Source organism: Rhincodon typus, chromosome 5 (assembly GCF_021869965.1).
Source record: "Rhincodon typus isolate 14 chromosome 5, sRhiTyp1.1, whole genome shotgun sequence".
Classification (NCBI taxonomy): domain Eukaryota; kingdom Metazoa; phylum Chordata; class Chondrichthyes; order Orectolobiformes; family Rhincodontidae; genus Rhincodon; species Rhincodon typus.
In genome coordinates this window covers 28,611,570-28,625,238 of record NC_063336.1, presented here as the reverse complement: position 1 = coordinate 28,625,238, position 13,669 = coordinate 28,611,570, and the positions used below count along the sequence as shown (strand labels likewise).

At 46.6% G+C, this 13,669-nt stretch overlaps 1 protein-coding gene across 1 annotated transcript in view; it reads left to right on the top strand.

Moving 5' to 3' along the window:
• The first annotated feature begins 7,122 nt into the window (after positions 1-7,122).
• LOC109911859 (glutamate receptor ionotropic, kainate 2) overlaps positions 7,123-13,669 on the top strand; it is a 392,551-nt gene continuing 386,004 nt past the window's right edge. Inside the window, exon 1 of the mRNA XM_048596706.1 lies at positions 7,123-7,237. Within this exon, the coding sequence (XP_048452663.1) occupies positions 7,123-7,237 (115 nt within the window). The remainder of the gene's footprint in view (positions 7,238-13,669) is intronic.

Here is a 13,669-nt window from a genome sequence, read left to right as displayed (position 1 = left end):
GCTTGGCCTGCTGTGTTCATCCAGCCCTGCACCTTGTTGTCTCCCTTATTCTGAAATTATGCCCTTTTGTTCTAGACTGTCCCACAAGAGGAAATAACATTTCCACAGCTACACTATCAAGATTCCAAGGAAACTTGTATGCTGCAGTAAAGTTGTTATTCATTCTTCCAGATTCTAATAATTACAGGTTCAATCTGCTCAACCTCTCCTCATAAGACAGTCCCTTTGTACCTGGTATCAGCCTGGCGAACATGCTCTGGACTGCCTCCAGTGCCAGCATATCAGATAAGGGACCCAATCTGTTCACAATATTCCAGCAACAGTCTGATGGGTGCTTTGGGCAGTTTAATCAAAATCTCCTCAATTTTATACTCCATTCGCTTTGAAATACAGGCCAAGATTTCACTTGTCTTCCCTATCACCTGCTGGACTTGGTAGCTAGCCTTTTGTGATTTGTTTCTTATTAACCGAGTGTTTTAAACAAAATGTATCTGTATCTTAAAAGGAAACTACAAACCAGTGCGTTGTGAAGCCCTGCAGGAACTGTAGCTACAGTCTGTACTCTTTTACTCTGATGTTGTTCAGTGGCCTCTTTGGACTCAGGTAGTTGATACTGTATGTTGAATATCATTATAATCTGAAGCTAGGAAATTAAATGTGACTGTCTATCATTGAGACAGTCAACTTGGTACTACTTGCACATATATTAAGAAATGAAATAGCCCAACAATAAAAGCAACAAGGTCAAGGAAACTGGTAGCTAAGATTGCTAAAATCCCAGTGCTATCAATGTACATTGTCTTTTAATTCTCTACAAAATACTTAACGAAAATTACCTTCAACGACAACTTATATTTGCTTTTCAATTGATCTCTCTTGAGATTCTAGTATCAGATTATGTAGCAACGTGGATATAACTACCGGGATAGTTGTTTGCATCTATAAACGTACTGATCTGACGAATGAACCTACATAGTTGTATCAATTTGAACCAGTGGCAGATGGCTTTCACCAATTCCCAACATCCCCTAAGGTATCCGCCCTAATGCAGAACATGTCAATTTTTTTCTAGTCTTGATAATCGGTGTTTTTTTTTTAGATTGGGCTGTATCTATTTTAAGTTCCAAAGCACATCGAACGGGTTTGAATCGGTTGACGCTTTTTTTTTGGACGTGGTCAGGTTGTTGCAGCGAGTGCCACCGTAAGGGGGCGCGACTCTCCCACAGCAGCATTAGCGGCAGCGGCAGCCGCGCTGGACACAGTGGATCTCCGGCGCTGAACGCCACTGGCAGAGGCGCTTCTGGGCTCACATCAGTCGAAGAAGGTAAGCAGCAAATTTCTACATTCGAGCTTCAAGCAGAACTTGCTCTATTTGTTTTCTTTTTTGGCCAATAAATGTCAAAGCACAGAAATAAAGGGCCAGCGATCCGGTAGAATGCCCTCGCTGCAGAATTGTGTCTCAGAAGAGAATTGAGGTGTGTTTGTGTGTGTGTATTCTCTAGCTATTGGACAATCTCTGGAATGTAGCCAGGCGCAGCAAAGAAACTCGCGTGGAAATTAAAGTGCAAAGCCTATTAGGAGAATGAAACGCCACAATTTCGAGTGCAATTCTGGAAGTGAGCGAGCAAGTGTTGAAACGCTGACAATTGTACTTCAGAACTGGAGCGACCTGGTTCTTGGTGGTTTGCACTCTGAAATGAATTTCAGCTGAGTGTCGAACCGAACGGTTTTGTTTGAATTCTTTTTTCTAAAAAAAATGTTCAACGCATCGCTTGTGAGAAAAGCTGCAAATATATAGCACCGACTAGTTCTAAAACTACCTGAGCCATTTACTCCTGGGGAAGTCTCGCCTATCGGTTGCATTTCGTGCTGCGAATAAGCTCATATCTGCAATGGGTTCTGTGCGGATTGGCGATGGACGCTCGAAGGTTTATTTTCAGGAGAACGAGGGGTGCAGCTTGTTTCTACTCATTAGCAACTTGCCAATGAATCCAGTTTGTGACGGAATCCTATTAAAGCCCCTCCCTCCACCCTGTGCCTCAATCCTCAGCATTTCTCAACCCCGAGTCCTAGAAGTGAAACTTCAGGCATTATTTCATGATTTTCTTGGCTCCGGTCTCTTTCTCTCCCCTGAGCCGACTCCACGATGCGGGGATACAGATTCCTAGTTTGAAGGTCCTTCCACTCCCAGCCAAGGGATCATTAATCCTCTGGCAGTTAACTCTTTGCCCAGCTCTGACACCTCCCGAAGAGTAGGGTTGCCACTTGGGATAGGCATTCCTGGAGACCTCGTCATATGATCTCTCTCTCTCCCTCTCTGCATCCCTCCCTACCTAGCCGTGGCCTGTTAAACAGTTTAATTCGCGCTGGTTCACAATTTAAGAGCTCAGAGACCCTTCCAGTAAAACCTTAATTTCTGTTTCATCTTCCTGCACTGTCATCTGATTCAGTCAGTATCTCGGGACCCTCCCCTTGAACAGGGTTAACGAGTGTAGCACGGTGCATCAGTTTAAGAGGCCTCTCCCGGCTGCCAGGTCCTGAGGGTTCACCAGCTCATGACTGGAAGAGCCCAACATATTCCTGGGGTCCTGGAGAACCACATAAAAGGGGTGGGAGTGGGGCGTTCGTGTGCTTTCACCCTTGCCGTCTCGCTATACAGTGCAAACAGTTGCAAACTCGCTGGTACAACTCCAGACACCATTTGAATTTGTGACCAGAGCGTTTAACTTATACAGAAAGTTATTTCACATTCGTATAGTATTTTTTTTGTTTTGAAACAACCTGTACTGACATGTGACGACAGACCTCCGTAGTAGGGTGGGATTTGAAGCTTCTAGCCCACAGGTAGGGACACTACCACTGCGCAGCACGTTCCTGTGTAGAACATTTTTATTTCAAATTTCGACGGTTTTATCCACTTGCTCGTTACTTCAGGTTACAGTGGTCCCTTGTTCTTGAAGCAAATACGGTACGTCGGTGCAACCGAATTATGTTTGGTTAAAAATATCACCCATTCAACCGGCCGAATGGCCTCCATTTGGGTTGAAAATCAGGGGGATTTCATATGTGTGAAGGGGGGGGAGGTGGTTTGGTTGGCCAGTGCTGATCCATTAACCCAGCCCTTTGTTGGGAATGCTCATGCCCTCAGCTCTCTCTCTCTCTCTCACACACACACGTACATATTCTTGCAGATTGGAGCTGTGATCCCCAGTCCGCTCGGATGGCTCTGGAATTAAAATCGAGGCGATTCGCTGTGTAAACGGGACACTAGCCTGGGAGAGTGCGTCCACAAACTGTCTAAGAAGTAAAAGAGGCTCGTCGAGCTCTCAAACCTGAGGTAACATGAGGAAAAGGGCATTTGCCAGCATTTTAAACTGCGATTCTATTAGCTTTTGCTTTTCTCGGTAACGAAGCACTGTCTTTACCTCTCCCGCCAAATAAAACCAAACATCAATTTACGCCCGCGATTAATCTTGTTGGAAATATACTTAGTGGTCCAATTTTGAGAGGATCTACTTAAAGGGAGGGGAGATGGATTGATTGCATCTTTCAAAATGAGTGGCGGCACTTGAAGCGTATTTTTTTTGCATTCGCCCCGTGAAAAGATGCAACAGATCAGAGCGCGTTTTGTGGATTGATTGGAGTCTAGGCCAGGCCAATGAAGTGATTTTCTCCGGAAAGCGGTCCCCCTCTGTTTAACAATGCGCATGAAGCGCTCACTGTGTGCACCGTACATAAGGATGCTCTGTCTTCCTTCGCTGGCGGCCAGCTCATTGAACATGCCCCTCTAGTCGTGGCCGCTGGCAAAGTCGGCCAAGGCTGACTTGGCTCTGCTTGAACCGGCTGAATGACAAGACTCCATTCTTCATGCACACACACACAAAGTGCGTGTGCGGTCTCTTCAGAGAAACGCGTCGTGTACTTTCCAAGCGGGGCTGGAGGGAAGTCCAAACCGCTCTGGAGTTGGGAAACACGGTGATCCGTTCAGTCACTGGGTCGGGGGGGGGGAAACCACACACACACACACACACACACACAGTTCACTTGCTCCTGCACCGCCCGGCTTGCAGTTCCTGACGCTAATGTGAGTGCTAACTGGTTTTATCTCACCCCCCCCATCCCCCCTTCTGTCTCTCTCAATATATATGGTATCTGTGTAAGATCGTGACTGCAATCGAGCTCCCTCTGTCACCCTTTCGGAATGAGCTGAACATCATGCTCAGGGGATTACACGCACACACACACACAGGCGGCTCTCAGGTACAGAGGGCGATTTACAGAGGAAGATGGTTTAGTTGGCCACACTGTTGTCAATAGCTGTGCAGCAAGTTGGAGGGGGTAGAGTGGGGAACCAGAAGGGACAGACTGGCGGTGAAACCAGAAAGGGCGGTCGTTCTATGAAGTGTCGGGGGGTGGGTGGGGAGACTGAGTTTCCACATAAGTACAGGTTCGGGGCTCACATCCCAGCGCGGGTCACTGTGTACCCACAGGACTTCTACGCGATGTTTTATTTAGTGAGTCACTGACAGGAGGCACTTGGCTGGCATTTCCTTCCAATGCCTCCGCCCCCCCGCCCCCCTCCACATCTTATTGTAAATTAGGATCCGTAAAGGCACAGACTCCCCCTCCCGCACACATACACAATTCCACATCTTAGTCGGCAGACTCCCGCCAATGAGTAAACAAGGTGGTCGAACCCTCTCCGCCTGTTTTTTTTTAATATTCCGCTCCGGAGCGAGCCGAGAACCCGAGCTGATTTCACTTCTTGCTGAGGTAGGTTTTGTAGGCATTTTCCTGGCTCACATATGCTGCGCCCTTTTACTCGAGCTGAACAACAGCATTTGGCAGAAGAGATTGGGAGGTAAATTCTTGCAATAAACCCCCCCCCCCCCCCGCGCTACAGATTTGCCCCCTCGTTCCTTTCCAATGCAAGTGAAACCCCACAAGCAGTTACATTTGTACATCCGCGCGGTCTGAATGTGCGACTCTGAAAGTCTTTTACAGTTTTTAACTTTTGTTTCTTATCGGTGCTGTGTTGGCATATATCAGATCCGTGTTTTCACTGGCGTTGGGGTCTCTTCTAAAAAAAATCCCCAAATTTGCGGAATAAAGCGTTGTATGCCTACTCGTTTTTTTTAAAAAAGGAAGCTTTTCGTCAGGACGGGAGCTTGCAGTTGACGATGTGAGCGGAAGGGGTCGCTCCAATTCTTGTTTTCACTTCAAAGCTTCTCATTGCCCTTGCTCCAGTAGCTCGCTCCTGTTGCAGACACTCTGACCTGCTGCTGCCTTCGAGTCTGCTCCTCTAAATTCCCAATCACTTATGATATTTGGCCTTTCAATTTCAACAGCATAAAGCAGCAACGCGACACGTTTAAAATGTCAAAATGTGAGATTGGAGCGAGGCAGACTCCTTTGGGTAGTGTCCTGTGATTGTATAAAGACAGTTAATGTCATGACCTTTTGCAGCTCATTCAGTAATCCCGAATATACAGGCTGGCTACCGAGTAGCCAGTTTAGCAAACCATGTAGCCGTTCAGCCGTGGATAAGAATTGAAAGCGCTATGTTATAGGCTCTCTGTAGCTCTGCTTTAATGTGAGGTGAACTTGTTTGGATAGATCGGGCTGGCAAATAGGTGAACTCGTCTTACTGACCGTGCAGTGTCAGAATTAGAAAAACAAAGGTTTGTAGTATAAAGAAAGACGGTCGCCACCCTTCCAAGGTAGCAAGATGTCATACCAGTGGGTTCCCTCCAGCTGTGAATGGGCCGCAGAACGAATGGGACATTACTGGATTTACATCCACCTCCGGGAGCTCGGGACTGGCTTAATGAACCCGCGAAATGTTGAGAGCTTGAGCCCTCGTGCGCCGGCTTTTCCATCCAAATGCAACAGTGTCTGGAAGTTTCAAACCTCTCCCTCCCCTTCTCGCCACATAGCCCATACACTGAATCCCGCTCCATTCATCAAGCTGCTCTTCATTGTCATCGGCGCATTTGTCAGCAGGTCTCCCCGCTTTCTGACCAGTCCCCGAACTGACCTGTCCGTCCGTGACTCTCCAGGAGACAGTGTGCCGCGGTGACTTTTCTGTAAGTGACATGTGACACTGGCACAATGCAGGAGAATTGTTGTTCCAAGACCCAGCTCCTAAACTGCTTCTCGATGGGCCGGTTAATAAAATAACTTCAGCCTTTCTGCGTCGTTCACCCACCAACTGCGCCCCCCCCCCCCCCGCCAAAGCCGACAGCTGCAAGACTACAGCACTATCGCGATCGCATTGCTCACTCACTCTTAACCGGTGCTGGCCTTGCATTCAATTCCATTTCAGAAGGTGTGTTTATGTGTGTGTGTCTTTTTTATTTCTCTCGCTTGTATACTGTTGATCTGGGGCCAGAGATCTATCCGCTCACCGGTCTTAATAGGATTTTAATAAGAGTGACTGAACGAGCTATCAGGGGACCCAAGGGGACGCCGGGTTATTTGCATGACAGATGCCAACTCCTCGGGATGTGTGGTCAGTAGCGGTAGTGAGCTAGCTCTGTCTCTGTCTGTCTGTGTGTCTGCTCTATCACGCTCCACGTCAGAAGGCTGTGTGTGAGTGTGTGTGTGTGTGCAGTGCAGTGGGATGCTCTATATGTCTTTCTTCTATATGGTTTGACGGCGTGAAGCGTTCGGTATTGATTCTCACCACTGGATTTGATTTTTTTTTCCCAATTTGTGTGCCGATCTCCCCTCCCACTTCTCCCCCCTCCCTCCGACACTTCATCCCCTCCTCTCTTCCTCTCTCTCCCTCTGCCCTCCCCCCCTTTAGCGCCGCCGAGCTGGACTTTTGTGGATGGATTTCTCCAAGAAGCTCAGATTCTGAGGAAAGCAGGGATGTCCCGCCATTCCTTGCAGCGGAAGAGTGCTCCTCTGCGCAGTGAATGAACGAAGAACATGCGGGGATTGCTAATGGGTTCTACTCTTTCTCGGGTCCCTCTCTTGTGACCATGTCGTGATCCTGTCCCCGGGCCCTCCGATCGCTCCTTGCTCGCCCCTCGATCGAATCCGAGCGTGGAAGCTGCTCCCGAGAGAAGGCGGGCCGGAGGAATCAAACCGCTGGAATTGATCTCAATACAAGAAATCATGAAGATTATCTGTCCGTTTCTAAACAACCTGGTCTTTGAGTGCTCGACTAGATTTTTCCTGTGCTTGTTGTGGATGGGATATTCTCAAGGAATGCCGCACGTTTTAAGATTTGGTAAGATTTTACATTTTTTTACTCTTCCCCCCACCCCTTCCCCCCGGCAATTTCTGGGCTCTCCTTGAATAACGCAGTTTTGCGAAACTTGTGTGCGCGACCGGTCCGTGTGCCTGGGTCAGAGCTCACAGTGATGTGCCCTGTTCCACTGATAGGAATTAAAATGCCCAGTTTTGTTTACAGCGGTCCAGTGCTTCCTCGCTCGGCGCAGGGAGGGCTACCCAAACGCTGTGACCGTTTTTACTGACAGAGCTAACCTTGTAACCCAGCCCCCCTGCCCCCCCCCCCCCCATGCGATGGTGTATGTTTTGTTGTTTTTTTTAAAAAAGATGAGGTTTTCCGGAGACTTTTAACTTTTTATTTGATTCCACATGAAGTTAACGTGCCAGTCATATTAAGCAGTGCTGAATTTTGTTTTTTTAAGAAAAAGACATGCTTGCTGTGGGACGGCGTCTTTATAGTAAACATGACACCTGCATAAGAGGCAGAGAGTTAAGAGATAGATGTGCGTGGAAGTACAGCCGGTGTCCCCTCCGTTATATCAAATTATTGGGTCAAACCGTGCCCATTCGCAAATGGAAAGGGTTAGCTTAAAATGGTAAATAAACGATGTAATGAAGGGCAGTCCAGGCTAAAACCAGTACAGTGCGCCAACCGGCTTGAATAGCCACAATTGTGAGGTGCAAGCAGTAGGAGCAAATTGATGCTGCTAATCAACTCTTTTCGCATGCATAGTTACAGTTGGTAGTTCATTACAGGAACCAGCAGTGGCGAACTTCTCTCAGGAGTATCGGAGGCACGATTCAATATTTGAAATGTAGGTGTGAAAATAACTGATGCCAATTAGCGCTTTCTATTTGCAAATAATTTCGGAATTAGGCTCCTCACCAAGACAAATTTGATAAATTAACGGAGGGAAGAGGCGAGAACATCAGCCATCAAATCGCAGCATGCGCATGTTGTCAATGTTAAAGTTGCAGCTTCAGCTGAAGTCTAAAAGCGCTCAGTGTTTGTAAGGAAATCCAGCGGGGCGGGGCTGGTTGTGGTGGTGGCGGGGTGTGTGGAGATGGGGAGTGTTTTGGATTCGGAGCCTGGCGTGGCCGGCGGCGCAACAAGTTTTAGGATTAAAAGCGCGAATGTTTATTGAGTGCTACACTGATAACAATCGCTAAAACTAACAGGGTTATTATCGATTGGATGCGCTGCTTTCCCAGTGGCTCCGTGTCTACCTCCCCGCAGTCACAAGTTAGTGATCTGAACCGTGAGCAAGGCACTGGGAGCGTTTCCACTCTTTTAGCGGCGAGAGAAAGAAAAGAATTCTGGCCGCTTTCATATATATATCTGGAAAAAAAACGCACGGAGCCTATAGTTGATTGTTGAAAGTGGGAACTTGCCCTTAAATTGCCCACCGCCATTAACCAGACAACGTTTCGATCACTCTCCGAAAAGTGAAGTTCTCTGTAAGAATCAATAACGCAAAAGGCCCACTTTGCTCGCAAGAATCTGACCGTCAGTCCTCACAGTTTCCAGCCTCTCGCTGCCGTTTGTACCATGCCAGAGTCCGGGAGCTTCAATACTGAAAGCATCAATACAAATATGTGACATTTATGAAATTCACTTGCATTACGTTGCTGCTGTGCCTGACCAGCCCTGCAGGGCGCTTCTTGTACCCTTTCTTAAAAAAATATATGCGCGATATCCGTTATATAAACAGACAGCCGCGGGATCAAAGGATAAACACTAGTGTCTTCCCTCCCGACATAGCCCCAGCACACACACACAACATAATATCCTGCTTTTTTCCGAGCTGAGATACGCCACCATAATATCATGGATCTCCGTCCGTCCCTTGGGACCACGGTCGTTTTACTGGAGCGTTTTCAGGATTGAAAGTTGCTAGTATCAAATTCTGCAACCCTCACCGACATCCAACAACCCCACCACCGCCTTTCTTACTCTCGCCCCTCACCTTATCCGTATGTTTGACTGTACGCATCGCTCAGGCCGTGATGGTGGGGGTCGGTACGTCCTCGTTTTCAGGTTCAACTCCTGCCCGTTTTGGTTTGTGACGGTTCGCTTTGATTCTCCCACCGGAGCTTTGGGAGACGGGCAGCCCGATTCCCTGAAAAGATTTGACATGAACTGGATTTAATTCTGTGAGAACAAGTACTGGGGCAAGGTCGGGGCGGGGTGTGGCGGGCGGGCGCGCGCGGCTGGGGAGTAGATGTGGACGGCGGCTTCGACAAGCGCTGGTCTAAAACAAGTCAAACTGCATCTTCATTTTAAGTTAGCATCAAAGTCACTCGCAGGGGACCTGAATCCTCTGTCACATCGGAGATGTAACCATTATACCACCCTGTCTATTGTCAACCTCGACGTTGTCATAAGAAATATTTCGTATTTATTTCTATTTCTGTTAATACGAAGGTTGTGGTGGGGACAGGGTTTCGAGTGTGTAAACCTATTCTGTGAACAGGCATCAGAGAGAGAGAAAGGCGACTCAACTCGTGATCACAGAATCATAAATGACCGGTTACATTTTGCTCTGTTGCTGCCTATTCGATGTTTCTACTACCTGAGAATCGATTAAACCAGTTAAGTAGAAACATGCCATCTGTGGCTGTAGCCTTCACTTCTTTAATCATGAAGCTTCATCATTAGTACACGCTCCCAAATAGCAGGTCAATGTATTTTTAAAGGTTCCGAACTGCCTGCTTCCAAGTTTAAAAGAAAATGTACAGATTACCGCTGCAAACGCATACGGAATCTGCTTAAATGAAAGCTTAGATCGACTCCTCTCTGTGTCAAAGTTAACATTAAGAACGCACAGTACAAATTTCTTTGGGTTAAGCTCTGTCTCCCTCTGTGACTTCAGTGAATGTGATATCACCAGAAAGCACTGTGAGCGTGGTTAGTTCACTGTCACGTCGCTTTGCTGAAAATTTTAGCCACTGGTGAAAGTGTCCAGACGTTCGTGTCCATCACGTTATTATATCCTCCAGAACAACCGTGCACCCTCCCGCAAATCAACTTCAGAGCACGCTGGCCATTGGGCCCTGAGTTTTGATGAAGAGCCGGGTGTTTGATGCACAAACGCGCGATGTGGCCGTTTGTAGGATGACGTGTTACAGAGGCTGGAGAGAGTTTCAGCACCCAGGACAGCACCATCGCGTCCACACGTCAAACCCGGTGACCCGGGACTATGGTCTAAATTCTGACAGCAGGTTTTCAACTATCGGCACCTGAATCCAAACACGGAGCAAGGCCCCCCACTCACCGTGAAATACAACAAGTGCTGGAGACATAATCTATCCGAGTTTATAACATCGCCACGGTCAGAACTGATAACTGCATCCCGTTCCAAGATCAGCATCATTCGCCACAGGCACGACAGAAATATAGCCAGAACCTCCAGTTACAACGGCATCCAGACTCATGGTAACAATCAGGAGCCGAACCGAATACGGATTGGTCTGGTTCTCCATGATGTAACGCAGAAGGAGACCATTCAGCCCCACTGTGCCTGTGCTGGCTCTTTGTTCCAGCTTTACAATTAATCCCACTCCTTTGCGATTTCCCCACACCACTCCCTCCCCATTTAAATGACTATCCAATTCTCTTGACATTTACTGGTGTACTTGTATACTACACACGACAAAGAATGGTGTTTCAATCTACAGCCACAGCCTAAGCAACAGCCAAGCCCATAGCTGGAACCAAAACCATTCTGAGCCCTCATCCACCAGGAGAGAATTATTTATATTTTCGGTGAATCTTCGCTGTCGCCTGTTTTTTAACTTGATATGTGACCTAGGGTGGTGACGACCCGGATACTGAAATCGGAATTTGCTGATGTGGGTGGGGGGCGGGGAACAGTCACCGAAAGCAACACGCGAGGGTAAAGAAACACAAGATGTTTCAGAGATAACAGGAACTGCAGATGCTGGAGAATGGGTGTGAGCTGGATGAATACAGCAGGCCAAGCAGCATCAGAGGAGCCGGAAGGTTGACGTTTCGGGCCTAGACCCTTCTTCAGAAAAGCGGCCACTGCACTGAACAGCGAAGGCATTGGGGTTGCTAATTTGCAGCAGGCAGTGCTGGCGATGGAGTCTGAATGGCACAGACCCCTTCACACCGAGAAACTACAGCCTGGTTCCAACCAGCCAAGCACGATGGAACCACAGGAGGAGAGGTTGAAAGCAACAAACAAACGGGGAGTCCAACCTCAACGTGAGGTTTGCAAAGGAGCTTCGGCTGACAGCCTTCTCTCACAATTCAACACAATTACCGAATCACTACATATCTCCCAGTGTAATGAGAGAGTTTAAATATGTCATGGTGATACAGGAGGGGGTGGAGCAATGGGGTCAGAATTGAATCTGGCTTTTGATTTAGTTTTTTTTAGCAGCATTTACTCATGATCCATGCTCACGTGATATTAGGTAGGTGATAATCTACAGAGTCAAACGTTTACAGAGTTATACAGCATGGACCCTTCAGTCGACTAGTCCACGTGGAGCATATTGCCAGTATAAACTAGTCCCACTTGCCTGCATTTGGCCCATATCCGTCCAAGCTTTTCCTATTCATGTACTTATCCAAGTGTTTGTTAAATGTTGTAACTGTGTCCTCATACATCACTTCCTCGGGCAGTTCATTCCACTCACTAACCTCTCTCCTTGTAAAACCAAAGTTGCCTGTCATGTCCTTTTTAAAACTTTCTCCTCTCACCTTAAAAAAAAAGGGCCCCTTGTTTAGAACAACCATATCCTAGGTCACCTCTCAACCTCCTAGGATCTAGTGAAAAAAAGTCCCAGTAACTCAAACCCTCCATTTCTGAAACATTCTGGTAAATCTTTTCTGAACCCTCTCCAATTGTATAGTATCGCTATTATCACGTGGCGCTACTCAGGCAGTCCCAATGGGAGCTCGATTATAGAGGGGTAACAGATGCCATTCCTGTTATAACCACGAGGTTGGCACCTGGGTATTCTATTGGGGTGGTGAGATCATCACTTCATTGCCCAGGCCGCGCGGGATTAATCACAGACCCAGTTCTGATGCTCGGGCCAGCCTTTACCCGGTTAGTGTAACAGAAAACTCTTGCAAGGCGTTATTTTAGACATTTTCTAATCAATCTGTTCGGAGATGTTATCGCTCACATCTGGAACGGATGGGATTTGAACCCAGGCCTCTTGGCTCAGCGGTGGGGATACTACTGGTCCACAAGATGCGCTTGCCAATAAATATGAAATTGTCACTGTTGGCACTTGATCGTAAACAAGACAAATATTCAATATGAGATTGTTTCAGCCTGATTTTGCGTTGTCAATCTTTTTACCTTTTCCTCACAGTGCAATTAAATAGGTCGATTGAAGTCACAGTGGTCCCTGTAGTTTCAATTTATAGCCTAAACATAAACTCAAAATGAACAGGCACTTCACTGATTGACCTTCTAAACATCTGATGGTGTGTAATATCAGCAAAAACCTCAACTTTCTTTTGTTCGTGAAGATGATTAGGTTGTTAGCTGTTAGCTGACCGTCGACAGTGTTGCTAATAGTGAGGAACAAGAGCCGTGCGACAGCTTGTCCATGCTGAGCTAATGCACTCCGCAGCGGCAGTGGCGCAAAACGGGTGAGTTTGTTTGGGGCGCCCTTCACCATGCAACGCCTAATATTCCGTTTCAGCAAACTTGTGTGGGTTAGGTGTAGATTTTGAAATTGAAAGGCTACGTCAGCTCCCAGTCAACAAAATCCACGGTGAATTCATGCTCTGAACGTCGATTCTTTGTGCAACTTAAGCAAACACTGCTGTTTTTATCTTGTAAATTACACGATGATGAATGGAACCTAAGCACTTTAGGTTATTAGTAACGAGAAACAATGAACATGAACGAGAAGATCTACAAAAAGCTAAACTGCACTTCATCAGAAACACATATATGTTGCGCCAGGATGCCATGTGCAATGAACACAGTAGCTGAGAGTAGCTTTGTATGTAAATGATAACTTCATTCTTGCAAAAATACATTTAATTAACCAGTCATTCAATCTGTACTGTACTCGTCCAGACTAAACAGATACCAACACCAATGAAAATATGAATCTAGTTCATATTTGATTCAAAGGGACACAGGCTTCATTTAAAAAAAAACTCTTTTTGGTGGAACAGTGTAGGCAGAACATTAATTTAATCAGGATTTTTAAAAAAATTACTGATGTCAGCATGATCAATGTTTTTTTTGTGTTTGGCAATATTATTTGCTTTTCATGAAAATGTGGCTTGCTGAGACATGCAAACATTCATTTTCATTGGCTTGAAGGAGAAATTTTAAATAATTTTTAACATCATATGTTCATAGTATAACTTATGTTATATGGAATAGCAAATTGCATTAAAATTTGGCAGCAGTTCACTGTATTAGTACTA